The following is a 25,420-nucleotide window of genomic DNA, read 5'->3' on the forward strand; positions in this document are numbered from 1 at the left end:
CAATGGGCACAATGATAAAACTGTTTAAAGCAGTGTATGCAAGTCATCCTAAGTTAAAATGTCGGTTATACATCTCTCTTATTTATATATATCTTTTCTGAACGGAACATTGAAAGGCGTGTTAACTGTGCTTTACTGTATTTTCTCTTTTAATATATGCAGTTTTCAAACGCATCGTAGTCTGGGTTGCAAAGTATTCTTCCGAAAGAAACGCAATTCAAATAAATAAAATCAAATTCTGGAAAATTTATATTAATAAATATATTTAAAATGCTCAGTTCGAAGGAATAAATAGAAGATTTTAAAACAATTATCTGAAGAGACAATGCACCACAAACAATTAAAATAAAAGTATAAAAATTTAAAAATTACCTAAAATAATAACTATGACAAAAATATACATATAAAGAAAACTATTTGAAAAAAATAAACGCTGCACCTTTGTTTACGCAGTTCGAATACGTAAATAGAAATTTTTTAAACAGTTATTCGAAAAAACCAACAATTAAAATAAAATTCGAAAAAGAAAAAAAATTACGTAAAATAATAACAGTTATAATTAAAAATATAATATAAAGAATATTTTTTGGAAAAAAGTAGCGATGGTGACTTTTTTTCCTCTTACGGGAAAAGAAACTAAGTTGCCAAATATTAAGAAGTTTGCCAAGTAAACTATTCTTGGTGCAAACTGAAAAAAAAGTCCCAACATAAATTTGTGAATTTCTCCGTAAATTTCGTTCCAAATTTTACAAAATTTCATATTTAGGCGTAATTTGAGTTGTAAAATCGAAATATGTAAAAGAATGGGTATGTTATTTCAGAAAAAGTCCGATTTTGTGTCAAAATACCTATGTTAGAATAGTGCTATATATAAATCTAATATATATCCTAAGTCGTGCTTTCGAGACATGAAGAACGCAATTTGAATTTTGGCAATCGGCCCAGTAGAACAGGAGATATAGAACTGTCCTTTTTTTTTTTTTTTTTTTTTTTTTTTTTTGACCAGTGTACATAAGAACATATTAACATGCCGTTAATTTTACGCATTTCAAAACATACACTAGTAGTACAATGTTTGTTAACTTCTATTTTTTCAAAGCAAGTGCTAATTCTTTTACATTTAAATACTACATTTCTAAAGTGCTTCAGACTAAAATTTCTTTTCTTGACAGAATTTTTTAAATAAAATTTTATACAATATTTTTACAATGTTCTTAAGGTACCTTTCTCATAGATTACAAAAGCTTTTACAATGCTCAAGTATTTACACATTACTATTATACAATAATTTTAGATTACTCGCGAGTAGTTGAAAAACATAGTAACAAAATAGGTAAAACTCATTTCTCGCCTTTTTGGCGATAAAGGTAGCCCTCACATGAGGTAAAACTTAAATTCTGCCACTTGCAGTAAGAACGAAAAATTAACTTGAAGTTTCAAAGTAACATAAAGTTTTACTTATCTTTGCGATATTCAGACATCCGTTTAGCCGCCCAGTCCTGGAAAGTAGCGAAGACCTGTTGTCTGGTTTATCCTCCGTCTTGTGCAGGTTTGCCCTTCAGTTTCTTCATCAGTGTGTTTTCTTTTTTGGCATGCTTGGTGGCCCTTGAAAACCTTCTTCTTAACTTCTGATTGTACTCTCGGACGCTTGATGGGAGCTGTCCTTGGAGATATTGGGACAACTCTCTCCTGTTGTTGCCTGGATCTAGTTGCTGGCTGTTCAAACGTTTGTTGCTTTCTTGCATCTGCAGCTGGTTTTTCTTGGTCGATTCACGGACATTTGCTGCGTAGAATCCTATCCGATGGTTCCCTCTTCCGTTTTGGAGCAGTGTTATGGTTGCAGCCATTTCTCCTGGCTCTCTTCGCATTTCTAGAACTTTTCCCTTCTTCATGTTGTGGGTGGTCGGGCCCTCTCTTTTCTGGTCGGTGGAACGGCTTCTTTTTCTTGTCACCTTCAGTTTTACAACGGGGGAACTTTCTTTACGTGTAGCCCTCTCTACTCATAGCCGACGTTTGTGTTTGTCGTTGTGCCACCTCTGGAGATTGTGCCTGACGTGCCGGATCCTGCAAAAGCTCTTTAAATATTTGCATTTTATTACGATTATAAAATGGTTTGATTTGATCAATATTTGCTGTGCACGTTTCACCATTCTTCGCTTTTTTGGCTTTTAAACACCACTACAGCCTGAGTTACTTTCTCTATTACATAAGGTCCTTCAAATCGTGGATAGAATTTCACAATTTTATCTTCTGGTGCTGAAGAAAGTGAATGCTTAATTTTTAACACTTCGTCCCCTACCTTATAAGTTACTCCCCGTCGTTTCATGTCATGATACAACTTCTTTTTTCTTTGTACTACTTCAGTGTTCTTCTTTGCTTCGTTAATTAATTTTTCTATATCTCCCATTTGAAATTCAGGGGCCTTTTTTTGAACATAAAATAATCTATCTAATGGCGTTATAATCTTTCTGCCTAAAAATAACTCAGCAGGAGTTTTGCCCATCGTGTCATGTTTGGCGGTCCTAAGGGCAAAAGCTAATTCATTGACATAGTTATCCCAGCTTTTATAAAAATTTTTAACATAACTACGAATAATTTCCATTATATTTCTATTGACCCGTTCCGCTATATTTGATTGCGGCCGATACGAGACCATTTTTAAATGACGTATACCCAGTTTTTGGCACATGTCTTTAAATATGTTACTTACAAACTGGGGAGCATCATCCAATATAACTTTTAGGGGTGCCTCGTATTTTAAAATATATTTATTTAAAATAGAATCAGTAACTAATTTCGCAGATGTTCGTTTTAAGGGAACAAATTTGGTCCACTTACTAAAATGGTCAACCATAACCTAGGAGATACTGACTTTTATTTAACTGACTTTTCGGGAAAGGGCCCAATAAATCGATGCTAATTATTTCATTTGGAAACTCTGATATAATGCTGTTTAGAAACCCGGCCTGGTGGAAATTAATGTAATTAACTGCTTGACATGTTGGGCAGGACTGGACATACGCCCTTGTTAACTTTTGCAGCTCAGGAAAATAAACTGCTTCGCGTATGCGTTGGATGGGCTTTCGAATACCACCATGAGATGCCAAAGGCGAATCATGCAATTCCTGCAGTATATTTAATCTAAGACTACCTGGAATAACAGGTCGAAATTCGTTGTTGGAATTTGTAATTTTTGTATAAAATAATAGACCATCTATTGATTCGTAATGGGCCGCCCTATTTCTTATCGCCACAATATCTTGGTGACTAAAATTTTCAGGATCTTTTAAATTCCGGATACTTACCCAGTTCGGTTATTACAGTTTCTTGGGAATGTATTGTATATGCTGTGAGCATTGCCACCTTTACAGTATTACCTTCTTCATTTATTTTTATTCTGGATAGGGTATCTGCTACGATTATTTTCCTTTCCGGGGATGTGTTTAATTACCAAATTGTACTCCTGTAACTTGAGTGCCCATCTTATTAACCTTGGGGATAAGTTTTCCCTGAGTATAATCTAGTTACCACCGCATGATCAGAATACACTGTTACTGGCGCCCTTCCAAAATAGACTCGGAACTTCTGCACTGGCTAACAGAACTGCAAGTGCCTCTCTTTCAGTCGCGGAATAATTTCTTTGAGTTTCATTTAAAGTTCTACTAAAAATTGCCACAGGCTGCTGATTTTGGGAAAGTACTGCTCCTACAGCATAATCCGAAGCGTCCGCCGAAATTTCTAAATTCTCGTCGTTCTCAGGAAACTTCAAAACAGGGGCTTGTGTTTATGCTTGCTTTAACTTTTCAAAAGCACTATTGGCTTCGGCCATCCACGAGAATCTTGCCTTTTTCCTTTTTAATTTTAACAATGGTTCAGCAATAGTTGCAAAGTTTTTTATAAAGTACCTATAATATGAACAAAGTCCTAGAAAAGAAGACAGCTTCTTCACTGTATTTGGCAGCGGATACTTTTGAATGGCGATTATTTTTAATTTGTCCGTCTCGATTCCTTTCTGAGATATTTTATATCCCAAATATTTTAATTTGGTGGCTGCAAATTTACACTTTTAAACATTAACTTTTAGACTGGCTTCATTTAATAATGAAAACACCTCTCCCAAATCTTTTTTATGTTGATCCAAATTATCACTAGTAATAATGATATCGTCTAAATATATAAAGGTGTTCTTTCCTAGAACAGGTCTTAACACAATGTCCATACATCGCTGAAATGTTGCCAGTGCCCCTGAGAGGCCAAACAGCATACGCAAGAATGCATAACTGCCAGACTTAGTTATAAAAGCAGTCTTAGGCACATCTTCTGGTTTTACACCTATTTGAAAATAGCCTGTTATTAAATCTAAAGTAGTCATGTATTTCATAGAAGTTATGTTCCTTAAAATTTCTTCAATAATAGGTATTGGATATACCGGATATTTAGTAATGTTGTTCAACTTACAATAGTCAATTGCGAAATGCCACCGTTTTGGATGTGTAACTGGATAATCATTATTTTTCTTACATAACACAACCAGGCTGGCATAACTACTTGAGATGGGTGTTATGATCTTTTTACTTAACATATCTCGAATGTGCCACTCTATAATTTTTTCTTTAGTCTTGTCATAACGATATGGTTTGTGGGAACTGACAGTGAATCTCCTGTATCGATTTCATGATTTATAACCTGAGTAAATCTGGGAATATCACTAAATAAAGAAGAAAATTCACTTACCACTTGGCGAATTTTTTCTTGCTCTCCCATAGGCAGGTGCTGGAGATTTAATGTGGGCGGTTCTGTTTTTACTTCCAGCACTGGTTTCATGGTCAGCTTAAGGGACACTTGGTTAAAATCAAGCGTTGCTTCGGCCTCTGAAAGAAAATCTATCCCTAAAATTATATGTGCTTGCAGATTTCTTACGATAAAATCATAAGTTTTACCTGCTTGTCCTTAATACGGATGTAGAGTGGTACTTTACATATGCATTTGCATCGTTACCCCTGGGCAGCTAACATTGTCGTATTATCAGAATTATATATTCTATATTTACGGAAGTATTTCTAAAAAAATCTTCTGCCACGCAGGAGCACTGTGCGCCTGTATTCAGTAGTGCGGTGGCTGGAATGTTGTTCACTAATACTTCAATCTTTGGAAGAATCAAATTTTTCACAATGACTGTATTGAGCTTGAAGGAAGAGGGATTTTCTTGGCCTTCAGACTTCCGCACCCTCCCGTCAGCAGAAATCTGTTTTCGTTTAAATCTTCTTTCTTCTTTTCCAGGCCTTCCTTCTTTTTCCGCTGTCCCTCAAACTTTTTTCTGGCTTATTATTGAACTGTCGACGTTCGCCAGTTGTTTTTGGATACTCGGGTTTCTTTGACCACTGATTCGACTTGCTTCCGTAGCTGTGGTCTTGACGAACCAAATTGGCTTCGTTGCTAATGTTGGCGTCTTCTTTCAATGTCCACCGTTCTTCTACTTTCAAACTGGATTGCGAGCTCAAATAACTTTTCCAATGTCAGCCATAGTTATTCGTCTTCAGACGCCACTGGCAGGAGATGTACGTCTCTTCACTTGCTTCGGGAACATACTGTATCCTGAATAAGAACAGGGAACTTACTAAAGCTCTGTTCCAGATTGTGTGGAATAGATGACACAAGCAGGAAGGGTTTACTAAACCCTTTATTCTCTATTACTTTACAGGTACTCCCGTAGTTCGGGATACAGAGACCAAGCACTTGTGGTGTGAACGTAAAAATATAAAAACTATTAACTGAAACTGTAACTAAAAGCTAATTTTTAATTTTTTTAGTTTTGAATTTTGAATTTTGAATTAGTATACAAATGCCTAGCACTAAGACTGGCCTTTTTTTAAAAGGGTACGTATGTAGTACGCTGAGCTGCTGAAACCACAATACGTTTTCAAATATCAAGAGGGCTAAACCTCTGGCCTTAAAGGCAAACAGCAACCGAGTGAAAACTTGTAAGACTGCAGTGACAAGCGGCTCGCTTCCTAAATCTCCTTCTCTAACTCTTGGCAAAAAGCCACAACTTAAATACTTGGGCGTTAGCTAGACAATTTGCATAAACAAGTTAAAGCATTTAATTCTGGCTGGAAGTAGAAAATAAGAAGTGATAGTATAGTTTAAAAATAAAATAAATGTTAGTAAAACTAAGGATCCTTATAAAGCTATTATAAATTTATTTTATTTATGCCACAAATGGTATAAAATAATACTTACTGCAAAGTTTTGTTAAGAAATCTAGGTAAGAAAATTTTTTAATGATTAAATTAGCACTGTATTCAGTAATTCACTTATATAATATTGAAGGTAAATGAAAGATCTCATTCATTTGGTAATGACAGTTGTTGACAATGAATGTAATTTTATTGAAATTAAAAACACTAACACTTGATTCAAATCTTTAGAAAGCTTCGTGGATGCTTTAAAGTTTGTAGTGCAGCTGAACCCAAATATGAGCTCTCAGAAAGTTGCAAAACCATCTACGGATGTCATATGTCAAGCATTACACAGGGTTAACAGAATGAAAGAAATATGAGAGAGGTTCCTATTGATCTTGCCACACAATAGATAGAGCATAAGCTGAGCTATACAAACTCTCTCTGAAAACTCTTTGGAGCTTTCAAACATATAACGCTCTATGATGGGTTTACACAGAACATCAGATGACTGGAAAAAATGAAAGATTGATAGATCAGGATCATTATGATTCTACAAAATAAAAGATTTCATTGGAATCAAAATGTTGCCTCATCTGTGATGTAGTTTGAATCTTATGCCATTAGATTATTTCTAGTGTATAGCATCATTTTTCAGTGGGTGGCACTTTGTTTCTGTAAATGTGTATAAATAGCATATTATGAATTTTTTTGCCTAAAAACCTAAAAAATGGTTTCATTAACTACTATTTTATCAATTAGTAAATGAAATCACTGAATGCATTAGTGTATATTTTAATTTGTAATAATGTTTCTTTCTTTTTTTTATTTGTAATAAGGTGATATTGTGAAATGTAAATTCTTTTTTAATAGACTCGGTATTTAATAAAATAATATGCTATATTAGCATGAACTTATTATGTATTGATTTATTAGTCTATAATATTTTATTGAATATTTTAAAACACTCACATGCAAAATATGTCATTTTGTGACAAGTGAAACATTCCGTGTGATTCATCACTTAAGCACAAAGAAAGATTTTAAAACTGCTAAAGATGTTATTAGAATAAATGAAAAACTTAAAAGTAAATAATTTTTATTCCTCTTTTTATGGAATTTTACTAGATCTCCGTTGGAATAATATAGGTTTGATTGGAGGAAGGGCTATTTTAAATGCCTTATCCAAAAATAAAACCGTTCTTGCTCTTGATGTTTCTGGAAATGACATACCTAGTGATGTTATGAAGTCAATAGGTAATTTTTTTTTGTATACTTTCAATACTTTTTAATGAAAAATGCTTTTAAAATAAATTTGAACTGCCAATATTTTATGTTTATAGAAATGGCTGTTTCAATATCTGCTGAGAGGTATATTATAAACAATGAGAAAATTGAAAGGACTAAGACACTAGCTTCAAAATTACAGGAACTAGAAAAGGAAAAGGATGGACAGGTAGAGTAGAAGTTTTAGAATCTTCAAATGTTTACAGTTTTAAAATTTATCAGTTTAATATACTACATGTGTCAGTGTTTCTAATTAAAACTAGTTAAAATCACCATGTTTATTAAATATGAATGTAGGTAAATTAAAATTTAATATTACTAATTATGTGTCCTTGATGAAATGTTATGCATATGTAATGTTTGAAAGGAGCTACATAAAATGGAAAAAAACTGCATTTAAATTTAATTTTATTAAATATAACGTATTTATGCTATGATTTCTAATTCTAATGCTACAATATATAATTCTTTTGTTGTTATGTAATGTCTTCATACTTACACATTAATTGATACCAGAAATTTTTTGGTTAGTAATTTAATACAATCTATTAAGTAATCCACAATACTTAAATGCTAAACAATTTAAATATTGTGGATTTTAGTTGCCATACAAATAAATTTGATGGCTGCTGGGATAACTTATTTCTTAATTTCTAGCTGATTTTACTTAGCTGTCTATTTTATTTTAAAATAATTTTAAAAAATTTGATTTTAACTTTGAATGCCAGCAATAAATAAATTGTATGGATATTGTAAGTATGATTCAGCTCTCTTCTCAGATCAATTTTTTACCCTGTGTTTTATATTCATTTGTGCTTAGTAATGTTATGTTTATGTAAAACATTTTTTGCAATTTATAATTTCATTGTAGCCAATCAGCAAGAGGCGGTCACTAGAGGTTTGCCTTTTGTTTACGCATTTATTGATAATTTACTTGTAGCTTCTAATAATGAACAAGAACATTTACACCTATTTTCTGAACTTCAGGAATATGGTTTATGTATAAATGTAGAAAAATACAAATTTGGTCAATCTACCATAGATTTCCTAGGATTTAAGTTATCAGGTGAAGGAATTGAACTCCATTTATCCTCTTAGGCTTTTGCTCAACTTGTCTATGCACAACATTAAGATTACCTTCCAATCTAGTAACGAGTGATGCCATAAACCAGACCTTAAATTGTGCATATGTAAACAGTTTACTTTAAATAATGAGATCTTTAAATCTTATTTCTACTGCCCTCCACAGTAGTCTCAAAACTTTCATCAACTCCTCATTAAAAACTTGTTCTCATATATTTTTAAGATCTGATAAAGTTAATTCTCCATTGACACCACCTTATACTGGACCTCATTTAGTCGTTGACAGAAATGATAAGAATTTTATTATTGATGTAAATGGCAAATGTACTATTAGAAACTTGTAGAAATTAAGGGATTAAAAAATGCATATGAAAGGATGACAAATGTTGAAGCTACAGAAATAGACAGAGCACATTATTGAAAGAATATTATGAAAATTGTAAAGGGAAGGAGACAGTTACTAGCAATTTGTGACCAACACTAGTGCCATGTGAATTTCAGTTATTATTTAATATTTAAATGCCCATGTATGTAATGTGTGTGTATTTGTGAAAACATTTATATTATGATTATTATTTTAGCTTAAGTTGCTGATGGAGCAGTTAGAGAGGAAGGATCAAGATGTGGCTCTTAATCAAAGGCGAGACATTTTTTAATAGAATGCACAAATATGTAATTTATGAATTTTATAAATTGTAGTTTAGTTAGTAAAATGTGATATAATTATATATAGTTTTTAAATTTTTTTTAAATCCTTAAATATATTCTACTATTTATATCATAATTTATTGAGTAGTTAAAAAAATCTGCATTCATATTTGATTCAAGTTTAATTAATTAGATAGTTGAAAATTTAAAAAAAAAAATTATTTGTTAACATTTTATGGAAATTTTTTGAAAACAAAGCAATTTTGTTACCATTTTATTATGAATTGTGAAAGAATTGTTCTTGTTATTTGATAAAACTGTATATTTTCCATCAGTTTTCAATACTCTTTAATAAATATAATGTATGCAATCTTCACTTAATCGTTGTTTTCTGATAAAAGCAACTATAATTTAGTTTCTTAAAAGTAGTGTCTGAATTTCCTTTTAACTGGATGAGTGAATTTTTAATTACTAATTAACAAGCAAGGTAGTAGTCAAATGTGTATGATCAAATTCATTAGTTATGTTCTTTTAAAAATTTTGTTAAAAGAGAAATTATACTAATAAATAAGAAGTGCTATTTAAACTGAACATTCTACTTTTCTGAATTAAAACTGATGTGGGCTAAGTTTCTTTTTTTAAATATAATTCTGATTATTTCTTTGCAAAAATATTATTTTATGAATTTCATCAGATATTATGTTTTAGTGATTAGCATTTTTTTATAAGTAGGTATTTGTATTATGAAATTAGAAACAAATCTGTTTTCAAGTTAAATATTTATAAGATACACTTTTTTATATAGTAAAAGATTTTATTATTGTGTATGTTCAAATGTTTATCTTAATTTTATTATTCTGGCTTTGGTAAAAAGAAAGGAAGCATGTAGTATTGTATTAATTGGTTTGTTGAATGCAATACATTTTCAGGAAGTTCAGATGTTTCCCTTTTTATAGTGTGCATTTGATATGGGTGCATTTCACTCTGCTTAGGCAGTTCTGATGTATACTCCTCATCATCATTTCTAATGAATTGATCACATAATTTTATTTTCGCAAAAAGTACTAATTTATCATACTGGTTTATTTCCAAAATTGGAAATACTTAGTGATCTGTATCTCAATTTCTTTAATGCAACACAGTGCTTAAATCAACGGATTATATTCATAATCAGTATCAATAATCACCAAATTATTTTTATAACCAATATGAATAATTGCATGCTATTTTGAGGAAAATATATAACTGTTTCATGAAAGAAATTATTAAATTTGAAGGCAAAGGTAGTAAATAGATCTGCATGTGATAAAATTTGCAGAATGTTCTTCATTGGGGGGGACACAATATATCATTTTATTATAAGAATATTTTATATCATCAATCCTAATAAGCAATATTTATTCTTTTAGGTTGAATTTAATTAAATTAAATCAATTCCAAGAAGCTTTAGTACAAAAGGAAGTTGAACTTCAAAATGAAGTTGTAAAGTATGAATGGATTTATTTATTTTCATCTTCTGATTTATGATACATTATTTGTTATATCCTTCCAATTTTTCTGTCAACTTAAAAACGTTAATAGAAAATATTACCTAGCTTACAAAAGCACACTTTCCCCCCTTCTTATTTGCATGTATAATTTTAGATCTCAAGAGCTTCAAAGGAAACTATCAATCAAAATAGATGAAGTGAACAGTTTAGCTTTAGCTTTGAACGAATTGGAAATGAAATCTAAAGAAATGAAAGCTGAGCATAGCATATTAATTAATAAAGAGAGAAAGGTATTTTTCAAAAATATATTGGAATCAATTAAGTTTTATTTATTGTTTAAAATTTTTTATTTGTTATCAACTGTGTAGCCATTTTCTTGAAAATTAAATATTCTCTTATATTGATATGATTTGTTTACACAAATAAATGTTCATTATTATATCATATGACTGCAAACAGTATATTGGAAAAGAAATAAGCTTCAACTAAACTTTTGATTTTCACATACAAAACTGTAATTGCATGCATTTTACCTAAATGTATTTACTCATATGTAATTTCTTTCTGTGTTTTGTATATATCATTAAATTTCAGACTTTAAGGAAGGTGGCTTAATTTTTCAAGGTAAATGGAGTACAAGGGTGCTTTCTAATATTTTTAAAGCAGGCAAATCTATTATACTGTAATTTTTGCCTTTCTGCTTTTTTCACAATAGCTCAGAAATAGAACAAGAAGTTGATTTGCAGATTTTCATGCAATCTAATCTCATTACCTTTCAGAGCTTTAAAAATTTGTTGGCCATCTTGAAATTTATAGTTTCCAATATCTTAAGAATAAAATAGTATGTCAACTTAAGAGTTTTCTTTTTCCTTTTTCTTTTCTCTTCTTTTTTTTTCCCATATATGAAATATTTATGAACATTCCTGAATTCTGAAAATATAGTGACCATCTTATATTCTATTAAAATGCAGCATATAAAACAGCATAAAATTTTTTATGAATAATACTTTTATTTAAAATGTCGAAATTGGAAGCATTAGCAGAAGAAAAGGTTTATAAGAGCACATGAACATTACTGACAAATTCATGATTTTGAAAATATCTTCAGAGAAGAAATAATTATAAATATCAATATTAGTAATGGAGGTAGTTCAGCAATTGTCCAGAGTATAAACCAAGTGAATCTTCAAAACAATGAAATGCAGCATTTATAATAAGATGTACATGAACTTGCTCAAGAGCAAGTTAATAATAATGAAAATAACCTTATGAAACAGCTGAGTTCACAGTATGGGAAAATGAATCTTTGAGAGAACAAACAAAGTAACTGTGACAAGGAGCACAGAGTTACTCTCAGAAACAAGTTATTGAAAGCACACAGCAACATGCAAGCATATTTCAGCAAATAGCTGTGTATGAATCTGTAGTATAAGGAAATGAAGCTTCTTAATGGCATGCAAATAAACATAAGAAGAATACCAGAGTATAAATCTCTTGTACGAGAAAACAAGGATAATGGCCAAAATCACCAAAGTAGATTAGAGGAAGCAGGAATTTATATCCTAAGAAATGAAGTAACATATTAGCAAAAACTGAGATTAGTGATCAAATATGCAATATTTCCACCAAGCATGTTTTTCAAAACAAATCACAAATTATCATTGCTGATAAATGTTCCAAGATACTTGCTAGAACAACTACACTGGAAAGTAATTTTATAACTATGCTACTGGTATATTTGTAAAAACATACTGCCCTGTTGGCATGGTAGGACTGGAACCAGGTGCCATAAATTTGAGAATACTTGGGGTTTGAATACTGGAGAAGGTATGGATGCTTGTGAGTGTAGAGTGTCTTTGTGGTATACTTAAAATACAGTCAAATTGAAAGGCCTTTTGTGAGGGAAAGATTTTGTGAGGGAAAGAAGGGTGAGAGACCATTGGTTCCTCTTTGTGAAGAGATTTTGCTCAAAATTGGGACAGAGTTTCCTCTTTCTTATAGGTGTCAAATTGGTGGTATACCCACCAAATGAAACAACTCATTAAACCTAGGGTTTGGCCTTTCCCTGTGAATATTAAACTAGCAAAGTGTCTGGCCTTTGGGGAGAAAAATTTCCAAGAAGACAACATCATTATCTAAAGCATGCTGGAATATCTTAGATTCTTAAAAAAATTCATAAAAAATTCAGGTTCTTTTGTGGTGTGAGCAAGTGAAATGTTTTGGGACAATTATCAGACCTTCTGGACTGTATGGTCAGTAAAGTTTTTAAAAGACAAGCTATTATTTTTGCATAATATATATTTAAGATTACAGAATAGCTTCCATTTAAGTTACTTTGATCGTTTCAAAACATGTAATATTTTAATTATTGCTCAGTTCAAGTTAAATATGTCTTTACAATTTCATTCAAAATCTAACTGTCATATAATTAAGATAACATTTAGATATTTAATGAGAATTCAGAAATTTAATCTAAATGAGAATTTAAAAATTCATTCAAGGTAAATGGGGTAAATTTGCATGCTGTTTTCTAACGGTTCGTTAAAATTAACTTATCATACCATGATGATTTCATACTAGAAATCAAAGGGATGATAATCGTATTTCATGAGGTTACATGTCAACCAGTGAGATTTTTAGAATTATTTAAGCATCTTGCCATCAACAAAATGATGAATTTTTTTCTTATGCTTTGCAACACTGCTTTGCTATGTACAATGTTTTGCTATGGAATTAGCTAAATTCAGTTCTTCCATTTATCCTATGGATTATAAACAAAATCAATTTAACATCATCAAAATTAATGCTTTTGATCTTCTGATTCATATGGTCTAAATTTTCAGTGTCTGAGCATGCGTTTAATTCCAAAGTATCCAAGCACTGCTTTATTTTTGAAGTTTGATGTTAAGAAAAATGATTTATTTCAAAAATAGTTTGTGATTATCTGCATTTAAATCCGTCAAAATATAATGTGCATTATTTAACTTCTGAATGAACTAAGGTGGTAATTAATCCTTTTTAGTTCAATTAAAAATGTTATAAAACTAAACACTAAAAGTGTGATTTGAAATTAAGATCTTTTTTCATATTTTTCATAAAACTTAATAATAACAGATTTATAATTTTTCTAAATTATGTATTTAATTTTTTTTCTTTATATTTTTGTTTGCGAATTTTTTGTTGGGGGGATAAATATAGTAAATGTTTTTCCATGCTCAATTATCTTTTTAACTAAATGTAAATAAAAAACGTTATGCTGTTTTGCTTCTTGTTTATGGGTTATATTAATGTCAGAAAGGTAATTTTTTAAAAAAAATTTAATGCATTTTTAATTTGAATCCTTCCTATAAATTTATTTACTTATTTTTATTTTTACAGAATAAAGAAGAAATGGAAAGAAAATTGTTGGAAGAAAATGGATCATTAAAAGAAGAAAATTTGTTTCTTAAACAAAAAGTAATAGAAGTTAATAATTTGCCATATGTATTTCTCCTAATGAATAGTGAAAATAGCATATATTGTGTACAGTTATGCTTTTGTTATGTTCTTTCTTTCTTTTCCTTTTTTTCTTGAGTAAATACAACATCAGGATGTCTCATTATTTAAAATTTGCATTTTATCCATAAATGTCTTTTTAAAATGAGAGTCTTTTTAAAATGTCTAATGAGAGCTAGGTACTTGGAACAAACATTATCAAAAATTACTCAAAAATTGCTCATTTATTTCATTTATGTTTTATTTTTAAGAAAATAATAATTAGGTGTGGTTAAATTCTTTAACTCTAAAAGTGTTCAATAAAACTGCTAACAGAATTTAAAATAGTTTTAAATTCAAATTCTTAATAAATTTAATTTGAAGCTGTATCGTATATTCTGAATTTATAAATCATAAATTGAAATAAATAGAGTTTTAAATTTTGTAAAAAATTATTTTATTTTCTTCAACAGTTTATTGAATTTGTCATTTAAAACACAAATATCAAGGAAAAATATGTTTGAATAAATTTGTTTATATATGTCATATGCTGTCATTATTTTGGTGTGAATATATTTAATTATGTATTTATAGATACAAGATCTAAAAAATAATGAGAATCACCTAGAAGAACAAATTGTTAGGTTGAAAGCAACTGTATCCAAGTTAGAATCAGTTTTAAAAATCAATGAAAGTTCTTTTCAAGGTATATATGTAAATATATTCTTATTCTTCTAATCATTTGAATGTATAGGAAAATGAATAATTTTCATTTTCTTTAATTTTTTACTAGATAATATTAAGAAAATAAGCTTGTGATTTTTGTTTTTCTCCTTACAGAACAACTATCATCAGCCAATGAAAGGCATGCAGAGATTTTGAAGGAAAGAGAATTCCTGAGAAAAAAGGAGGTTGGATACATATCATACTGTTGTCCTACGATGGCTTCTTTACTCTAAATGTTGGCCTCTGAACAACAAAGGCCAATATTTAGAGTAAAGAAGCCATCGTAGGACAACACATACATTCATATTCTATACTAATTATAAGTCTATATAAATCTATAGTATAATCTGTAGTAATTATAAGTCTATAATTTTAATAGCATGTTAATAGAATTCTTTCTTTATTAATAATGAAAAGCTGAAAAATTAGAAATTTTCTGTATTTTTGGTTGTATTTTTCAAAGGAACATTTTAAAAATATATGTACTTTTTTGCTTCCTTTTAGATGACTCGGATGAGAGAAGAATTTTTGGAAATAGAAAATACTTTGAAGCAAAAACTTGTGTTATTAGACTTGAAGAAAGCTGAATTAGAAAAAGTTTGTTTTGTTTATTTTCTTCAACTGTGCTTTATTCAAGTCCCTAATTAAGGATAACCTCTTTATTTTAATGTATATGTAACTTGCAATACATGGAAAAAAGGATTCTATAGAGTGTGTAGGTGATACATAGAATGCCTGATATTTTGGAGCAAAGTATGAGATATTTGAATTATTTTAATATTGTATGTATTTTCTGTAGGCATTATATAGATATAAAAAATGCTATTCAGGCAAAGTATTAAAGAGAATCATGAAAAGACTTTTATTGAAAAGATGTGATGTAGAACTTGATAGTATTCAGTTTTTGTTGTTGTTGTTGCTCTCTACTATCATCATAATGATTCCCATGATCTTTGCTTAGTTGTCATTTTGGCCCTTTTCTTTATAACGTCTGGTAAGTTGTAAGGAAAATACTGTTTTTGCATCATTGGCTTGCATTTTATACAGTTTATTGTAGAATCGTAGTTGCAGGCCGACATCCTTTGATTCCTTCTTTGGAACTGCACCTTGCTTTTCCATCTTCATACAGCACTGTGTAAGTCTTTACTGAACAAATTCAAATAATGTATTTCTTTCCTTCCAAACAAAGACTGAAATGCAAATAGTAAATTCTCCATCTAAGGCGAGTTACAAAATTATCATATTTTTGCTATGTCACCTTAGAAATTTCATTAGCAAGAGTATTTCATGCATCACTGGTTTGTCTTTTGTCATTGTACAGAATACCTAAGAAATGTGTATACTAATAAATTCTATACACTGCCCGATGCTCTATATAATACCTGTTTCATACATTGCTGGTAATATGTGTAAGAAAGTATTTCATTATAATTATCAATTTCAAGAGATTAAAAAAATGAGGTTATTTGAGTGCAACAAAGCATTTAAGGACTATTTGCATAAGAGAAAGGGATACCTTCCTAGAAGTCTTTTTAAAGGAAACTGATTCCTATTCATGTTACACAGAGAGAAAATCATGAAAACAGCAATGCAGCTAGTCCATTTGCAAAACTGTAACCTGAGTCAAATTACTAGTGTTCAGCAATATTACTGCTCAGCTGCTGGTGAACCACAGGTTAAAGTGAAAAGTGTCATTATTTATACGGAAATAGTTTTGTGGCTCATGTATGACTTTGCAATTCATCTGCTTCACAATCTGATCTACAGAAAATTCAAAAATTTGTCTATTTAAAGTAACAAAATGCTGTAATTTCATAAGCATGCTACAATTTGTCTTAAACATTCCAATATTTTAGATTTTATTTGTCTAACATTATACTTGCACATAAAATTCTTAATTACATAGCAGTGACTTCCAATTGTCAGTTCTATAAGTTTAAGGTTGCTTAATCAGTTTATGTATTCAGTTACTAGCAGAAATTAAGAAAAAAGGCACTCCATGAAAGGGAATAAATGCATTTACCATACTAGCACTATAATTTAAAATAAATAGAAGGCTAAAGCTGATTTTTCCCCTACTTTTTATCTTTTTTCTCCCCTCTTTTCTTTTTTCATTTTATATGCTGACATATAAGAGATAAGAAAGGAGTTGCATATATTCTGTATGTTTTCAGAAAATCTGACAAACATAGTTGCTATTAGATGTCTTGAATCAATAATTTGTTTTTGTTGTTTTATTATTCATAAATCATTCTAAATAAACAGCAAAAACAAAGCACAAACAAAATGCATTTTAGAAACATAATTTTTTGAAACCTATCATAATATAATAAATAAAATTATATTACCAGTCACATTTTTAGCATCGGTAGTTTATTATCAGTATTAAAAAAGTATCAGTATTTTCATTGTAATTCATGAGTGAATAGAGTTAACCCATGAATCAGAATGAAACAAAAAAGTAATTCAAGTATGAGACTTATTATAATTTTTACTTTTTTATTTTATTTATTTGTTTAATTTGGTCATAAATAACAGAAAAGTAAAGCAGCACATTTTAGAATGCCCTGTACAAAGAATTACTCCTTAAGTTGCTTGCAGCTATGTGTGATTTGTTCAATAGAAAATAAATCTAATTATTTATTCTTGTACAAGTAAAACTTCATTTAAGACTTAAGATGAATGCTTATTCTTTTAATAATATAATGATTGCAAAGGAGTTGTAGTAAAACAGAACAGAAATGTACCAGCTCATGTAATCAGAAATTCAAGCATAAAAAATTATCTCCCCCCCCCCAAAAAAAGAAAGAAATTCTCCATATTTTGATTTATTCAGACAATGAATTTAATAATTAATGACTGTTATAGTAAAATAAATTTATTATTCTGATTTAATAGTTAGATTATAGTTCATTTACCTAAATAGTGACAAATTGCTTTTAAAAGTGAAGAAAAAGTATTGATAACAAACAATATATTTAAACCCCAAGCATATGAAGCTTTTTTTTTATTAAATTTTATGATTTGCTGCTGCTATGTTCCTTTCTGTTAATAAACTTCTGAAGTTTATTCTTAATGATTATATATTTCCTAATCATAGATTCAAAACAATTTTTTGGAAAGATCTTTTGTTCATTTTCATCAAAACAGGAGCAAAATATAAATGCAACGTGTAAATAAAATATTTAAAGCTCAAGTTTTTATTATATAATTACTTTCAGGAACTTGCTGATAAAAAGTCACAGTTAATATTAGAAAAAGCACAAGCTGATGAGAAACTTAATGAATTAGAAAAGAAAATGAAATCAGATCAGGTACTTATATTTCATTTTTATGTTAATATGCTAAAACATGCAAGTTTCTTATTTTATAAGATTACATAATTATTTTGAAATTAGAGTGCATTGAAATATCAGATTTTTCTAGGATTAAAAATATTATTAATTAGGATAACTATGCATTTAAAATTAAAGGGGAAAAAGCATGAAAGAAGATATTACATGAAATTATAAATAATGGACAACAGTCATATGTGACGGTTGAAACTTTGCTTTCATATAAATAAAAGGTTTGAAAACTACATTTGCTAACTATTTCTTCTTATTTGATAATGCAAAGTTTAAAATAATGCTGAATTATAATTCACTTCATTAGATGGAAATTTCTCTTTGAACTTTTTGTTTAAATATTTTTGTGTTTTTCTTTTCTGACACCAGTTGTTACGTTATTTAAAATTGTTGCATTTTTCTTTTCTGACACCAGTTGTTACATTATTTTCTTCCTTCACGTTCGTATGGGGTTCGTCGATTCGGAGTGAATAACGACGACACTTGATGAAGTATCGAAACACACTTTATTTAGCCAATATTGATGAGGACAGCTCCAAAGTCATGTTTTACAGTAGTCGAAGTTCTACTGTACACTCGCTGGAACAATCAGCGACACAGCCTTCACACTGTCAGGCAAGAACGGTGGAGACAGCTTCACTGCAAAGCACCAGAGTACAGCTCCCGACTTTGCACGGTCGTTCTCGGAACTCCACGTACTATCGAGACTCTCCACACCATAATTCGCGATGCACTCGATGACACACAGAGCACAGCTCCTGACTCTTTGGTTCAGTCGTTCCCGGAGCTCAGCACGCTCTCTCGATGGTGCACTCTCTCACGATACACTAAGAGACTCCTTCGGTGTGCTTGACAACCCACTTTGCACTCGCTGCCTGGCTGTCAACTTCATCGACTTTGCATGGACTGACTAACTCGAGACTAACTATTTTGCACTTGATGAGGTTCTCACTCTCGCCCTCTCGAGGAGGCACGCACACTCACTGACTGCGGACCAGCATGGTTTATGTAGCTTTCGGCTTGTGCTCGAGAGCATTCTGGGTTAAACGGTAAGGATTCAATCCAGAAGGTTCTCCATCAGTCCATGGCATATCGCCAATAATGTCGCCAAATGGGCGATTTCTCACCAAATGTGGCAACCTGGCCTTCCCTTACCATTTGTGGCATTCCCTTACCATTTTTTACATTTTATGGAAGCCCTAAACCTGCTTTGCGGGGGGCCATCTCACCGCGCCTGGACATTTTGTAACATTAAATGGAAATTTCCCTTTGAACTTTTTGTTTTAATATGTTAAAATGGATTATAGGTGCTAGAAATTATAAGAATATTGACCAAGTCATTATAAAAATAGTTTTTTTTTTTCCCCATCAAAAATAAATGTGTAATTTATAAATATATGAGTTTATAGAGATATTATTAAAAATAATGAGATTTTGAATAGAATAGACATATTGTTTAAATTCAGGATCTTGTGAAAGAAATAAAATACTTTTCATGCACTTTTATTTACATTAAACCATAGAAAAGTCAGTTTATAAATATCTTTTAGATTAAAATGTGTTTCAGAAATATCTGAGAAAAACTTATATTCAAAAGCATTCTGTGTGATTATTTAGTTAAATTTACTAAATCTTAATAATCATAACTGAGGTATGATTATTATGATTTAGTTAAATAGTAATTCAGTTTAATTCTGTAGCATATACAGAATGTATGTGCATAATATCTTTTAATAGCAATCATATTTGTTCTGTATATTTTACTTACTAAATTTATTTATTAACATGCTATGTTTTAAAACTAAAAATTACAAAATATTTTTGTTAATGCTCATTGTTTGATGTGGAAAACTTCTAAAACCATTTTTTTACCCTAAAAAAATATTTCTAAAACTTAAATCCTATTACTTATATTTTTTTATATAGCTTCAAAAGAATTTGTCATACTTCAGGCAATTATGAAAAAAAAAAAAAAAAAATGATTAGTGCATAAAACCAAGCATTGTTATTTCATTGTCTCCCCTTTTTTTTTCTAATTGCATGTAAAGCATAATATTTTTTTACTTTTTAGTCTTCTATTAATCCAGCCAATAATATTAAATCAATTATTATAACAAACTGCTATTATTATAGCTTCTTCGGACTGTTGTTATTGCTCCCAATTAGCTAACAGTTTCTTAACCAGCTGAAAATTAACTGAGCTCTCTCAATAAAAAGGTTATTATTGAGGGGGGATGATGGAAAAATTATTGTTACAAACCATTGGCATAAAATGATAAGTGTATGGAAAGTACAAAGAAAAAACGAAAAATGTGTGGGATAAAATTAATGATAGCATAGTCATTTATAGCTTAGTTTCTTCATTTCTAATGATGTTTTTGTTTTGTTATAACTATATTAATTGATTCTTGAGATTAAACTGCTTTAATATGCAAGAAATACGTTAATAGTATTTTATGTTAATCATAACATGAATTATTTCTATTTCCGGTGTTTTTTAAATGACCCTGATTTTTAAATTAACTACTGATGATGTTTCTGGTATCACCCCATAAATTAAAGTTGATTGTAACATGATTTAAGATATAAGTAATATAATAATAATTTTAAATATATAACTTTGTATTATATTGAATTTCATTAATCTAGCTTTTGAAATTAATACTGTGATACATGAATATTGCTTTTATTCTTGGGTAAATGGTTTATTTATATTTTTATTTTAGGAGAACTTAAAAATGCAAATGGATAAAAGAATAAATCTTCTTGAAAATGTGAAACAAAAGCAGGAAGTAAAGTAAAGTTTACTTAATGTATACTAAGTTTTATATATGAAAAAACAGTTTATAATGCTAAAATTGATGCATTGTTTAAATTTTAAGCTGCCATGATATTGAGATAATTATTCATTAATAAAATTTAATAAAAGAAAATGGCATTATTATGGTATAAATTATTAAAATTACAGATAATTGCAAATTAATTTCTAAATTCATAATTATTATAGCATTTATTTTAAAATACACTATTTTTTGTGCAAAAATATATTGCACATCTGTTTTATTTAACAATATCTGGTACCTATTGTAATGTATTAAAATTCTGAAATCTTTTACAATTTATTTATTTATTTATTTATTTATTATTATTATTATTATTATTATTTGCAGTTTTAATTAAAAAAACTGTAGACTTTGCTTTAGTTTAAATCATGTGTGTTTTAAATACTTATTCATTATTTTCTATAGTCCTTTTCTGAATTAATATGCAAATTTTCTTAAAATTGGCCTAAAAGTGAGATCTTTTCAGAGGAAAATAAATGTTCAAGCACTGATAAAAGTAGCATTTCCTGAGTTAACTATATTTTTTTTTTCTTTCATAACAACACTTAATGAATAATCAAAACATTCATAGCTATACTGGGCCATGCTGTATTTATGTCTTTACTAAGGTATGTTATACAGCTTTCTCTAAGTATCATATTGTTAGAGAAAGTGAAGTTGGTTAGACTGCAGTTCTCAAGTATAAGTGCACTCAGTGTATGATTGCATTTCTCCATTTTCTGTAATTTTTATTACTTTAATTGTCAAAGAACTGAAAAGCAAGTGGCTTTTATGTGTTTCATTTATACCATCAAGCTTAACTGTTTAATTTATGCCAGATGTTTTGAGGGATATTGAAAAGCTGTAATTACACCAGATTTTCAGATGATATAAAGATAATTATGTCATTCAACTAATAATTAAAAAAAACTCTTCTAAACTCTCTAGTCAGTGGAAGTTGCTACATTAGCATATATTCTCACATTTTTAACATTTAAGGACAAATTCAGACGAAATATGATTAAAATTCTTTCTTATTTTTATTTAGCAATAAATATTTTTTTATAAATATTCTTTTTATCTTCTCATTGTTATCTTTGAAATACTCTTTACAATGAAAATACAAAATCCTATTTTCATTCATAACATCCTTCATTCACGTTTCATGTGTATCTTGCAATTTGAAAGGTCTCAAAATATTTATGAGGTAAGTATACTAATTAATGCCAAATGAAGGTGATTATCACAAATATTAAGTTTTAGTAATCAAAATTTAAAATGCATGTAAAAAGTCTTGAAAATTCTAAAACACAAAAAAGTAAAATAAATTAGAAATAAAATTTCTAATTTATTACTAATTAATAAAATAGGAGCCTAAGTTTTACTTTACGTAGATTTCTTTAAATAGTGTAAATCTTGTTTATTTTAACTACGAAAATTATATTTGATTTGATGTCATAATAATTACTGTTTATATCATCATAATCTTTTTAGTTGACTTGAATTTATATTGATGTTTTTCAATTCAGCAAAAACTATATTGAGACTACTAAAAGTCGTTTAGGAAAAAAAGAAAAAAATTAAAGGTGCTAATTATTATTGTATATTATATTATAGCATTTAATTTATTGAAATCCATAGCACATTTCAAACAGAATTATTTCAATTAAGAAAGCTATAAAATATCCAATATACTTTTGTAATTACTAAAATACCTTCTGTGTTTATTCTGAAATAGAGACTTTTACAAGAACATTTACAAACAATGTATGAATTAAAGAAAAGAACAACAACTCTTGACATGGAACTGGCTGAAGAAAGTCATAAAGTACAGCATTTACAACAGGTAAGTTTCACACTCGGGAATCAGCATCTTGTTGAAGGAGAAAAAAGTTTATGGCAATTATTTTGCATTTTACTAACTATTAAGCTTAATTTGAGCATCATTTTCCCCCTTTGATTCTTGTCGCATATTTTTACTCAAACCAAAAGATAATGGGAATTAAGAAAATGTGTAAAAGAGTTTAAAAGCTAGTTAGGTTCATTGTCTCACAATACATGCCTCGTGAAGTAAGCTGCCATGCTGACTATGAGAATTAATAAGGAGTAATTTTTAGAAATTGCAGCAATTCCTATTCGCTACTTGAAGTTGGTAAGTATGTCTTTAGAATGATTAACTGAGAGAATAATCAGGTGTCTTGTTTGAAAGCATTTGATCTGTGATTCTTGTAAATTCCAAGCAGAGCCCACACTAGTCTTTTCCTGCTTGTTGCAAACTCTACAATTTCTAAATTCTGTCACCTGGTTTCTTCCTAAATTCTAAAAGTTTTGCCACTCAGTAAGACTGAACTAGTTGTGGCACCAGTCCTGATTCCAAGACATTTTTTTATTATTGTTAATTTCAGGACCCCCTGCATGTAAAAAAGTTTTAGGAGTTCAAGGTCGCCTAAATATAAAAAAGTTATCTTTTAAAATATATTAACCTTTAGATTTTACTTCTTTCTTACCTTTAAGAATAGTCAAGTAGTAGACTTAGAAAGTATGCAGTGTGTATTGCAATTTTTTGTATCATAAATGTGTACAAAAATAATAATGAATTTATTCACTAATTAAATATGAGGGCTATTCAAATACATATAGAAACTTTTCATGTTTCATTCTTGTAAAGATTTTAGGGTAGTTTATGACTCGTTTAGTAATACATGTGTGTTTCAGTTTGTCAGTCATAGTGCTAGTTACTCTTTTCATCACATCTATCAGTTATAATAAACATATAATAACATGACGTTAACAACAGTGTTGCACAATGAATCATTATGAGATTTTTAACTAACAAAATTATAATTCTCTCTCAGGCCAAGAACCTCAACTGATAAAGACAAGATGACTATTACTGGTGCATTAATTTGAGTCAATAAAAGAATTGCATTAAAGAAATCGTCAAGGAATTTAAAAAGTGCTGATAATGTGAAAACACAAGTCAAAAACTATCACAAATTAAAAAGTTTAAGGAAGTAAAAAAATTCAAGTGTAATGAGCAGATTACTAATGCTGTGCTAGAAGAAATCATAATGCAGTCAAAAGACTTGTATTCTTCTGGAGTTACGAAACTTTCTAGGTGTTGGAACAAGTACATTGCAGTGCAGTTATGTAGAAAAGTAGTGTGTGAATCATTTCAATGAATAAAGTTAGGTGATAAATTCTGTTTATTTGATTGTCTCTCGACTATCAAAATAAAAAAAAAAGATACTAAAATAAAGATTTTAAATACTTGTATTTAAACAGATGTATTCAATTTTTTTATATTAATTCATAATACATTATAGAAAATACTTACTTTCATTTATATATTTTAAATGTAATACTTATACTACTGTAACAGATGATTAAATTCTTAGATATTTAATGTGATTTTGCTATTAACTAGTGCCTTGAAGCCAAAGATGCTGAAATGGAAGTTGCTATAGCAAAGGTGAGATTAGAGGTTAAAGAGCAGATAGAAGACCTTAACAGAATAAAGCTACTGCTTCAAGAATCATATGATGAAAAAGAATTGCTTAAAAAACAGATTGAAAGTAAGAAATAAGGGTTTTATAACATAATAAAACCTTAAATATAAGATTTATTTTTTAAAGTGATGTTTTGGAGTTGTATATCAAAACAGCTGCTAATTCTTCACAAAATGTAAAAGCGTAATCTAAAAACCATGTCATTTCAATATTTCTAACATTAGTCTTTAATACATCCAGTTTTGTTCCTACAGTTAATTATCACCCTCATAGTAAATTATGTCACTGTGCTAAAGAAAAAAAAAAATATCTGATGTGGACACCACATGGCTTCTTTGTACAGCCTATTAACCCTTTGACGCGCACGATATTATTTTTATAATTTTTTTAACTAAAAACTCTAGAAATTGAATATTATGATCCTAGAGACAAATAATATATGAATTAAAAAAATCTACTCTTGCCCATTGTTTTGTGGGTGGTGGTCGCACTGTGAAACCACTGCGCGTCTAGGACTTTGAAACTTACCTAGGTAGTAGGTAAAGAAAACTTACCTTTCTCCATGCGCATTTCCAATAAATGACGAAATTTACAAATTTAAAAAAAAAATGCATGTAAGAATTGCATAATATATATATTTTTTACATTATTGTACAAACTAAACCTCAGAAAAAATTTAGAAATAAACATTTATGTAATTTTTCTATAGCAGTGAAAATATAAGTACCTACATAATAAGGATGTTTGGCTACCTGGATTAAAAAACTCGGTAAAATAAGGATAAGAAAAAGACTCAGTTTTTTTTTTTTTTTTTTTAATTTCAAAGAACAAATATTTTTTGTAACACTGTTCAAA

At 29.4% G+C, this 25,420-nt stretch overlaps 1 protein-coding gene across 4 annotated transcripts in view; it reads left to right on the forward strand.

Annotated features, from left to right (window-relative positions):
* The window catches only part of LOC118186748 (leucine-rich repeat-containing protein 45-like), an 85,495-nt gene that overhangs the window by 51,056 nt on the left and 9,019 nt on the right, over positions 1–25,420 (forward strand). For 3 of the 4 annotated variants that reach the window (XM_035356891.2, XM_035356892.2, XM_085819332.1), the window contains exons 7-19: positions 7,308–7,436; positions 7,523–7,635; positions 9,131–9,189; positions 10,607–10,684; positions 10,842–10,977; positions 14,066–14,143; positions 14,756–14,867; positions 15,002–15,072; positions 15,392–15,484; positions 18,109–18,201; positions 20,961–21,026; positions 22,795–22,902; positions 24,484–24,631. In XM_035356891.2, the coding sequence (XP_035212782.2) occupies positions 7,308–7,436; positions 7,523–7,635; positions 9,131–9,189; positions 10,607–10,684; positions 10,842–10,977; positions 14,066–14,143; positions 14,756–14,867; positions 15,002–15,072; positions 15,392–15,484; positions 18,109–18,201; positions 20,961–21,026; positions 22,795–22,902; positions 24,484–24,631 (1,284 nt within the window). Of the gene's footprint in view, positions 1–7,307; positions 7,437–7,522; positions 7,636–9,130; positions 9,190–10,606; positions 10,685–10,841; positions 10,978–14,065; positions 14,144–14,755; positions 14,868–15,001; positions 15,073–15,391; positions 15,485–18,108; positions 18,202–20,960; positions 21,032–22,794; positions 22,903–24,483; positions 24,632–25,420 lie in introns of those variants that run through there. The other variant, XR_004757826.2, reaches the window with a different exon arrangement.

Source organism: Stegodyphus dumicola, chromosome 6 (assembly GCF_044657685.1).
Source record: "Stegodyphus dumicola isolate Sdum_Otavi_A_Nest chromosome 6, ASM4465768v1".
NCBI classification, from domain to species: Eukaryota; Metazoa; Arthropoda; class Arachnida; order Araneae; family Eresidae; genus Stegodyphus; species Stegodyphus dumicola.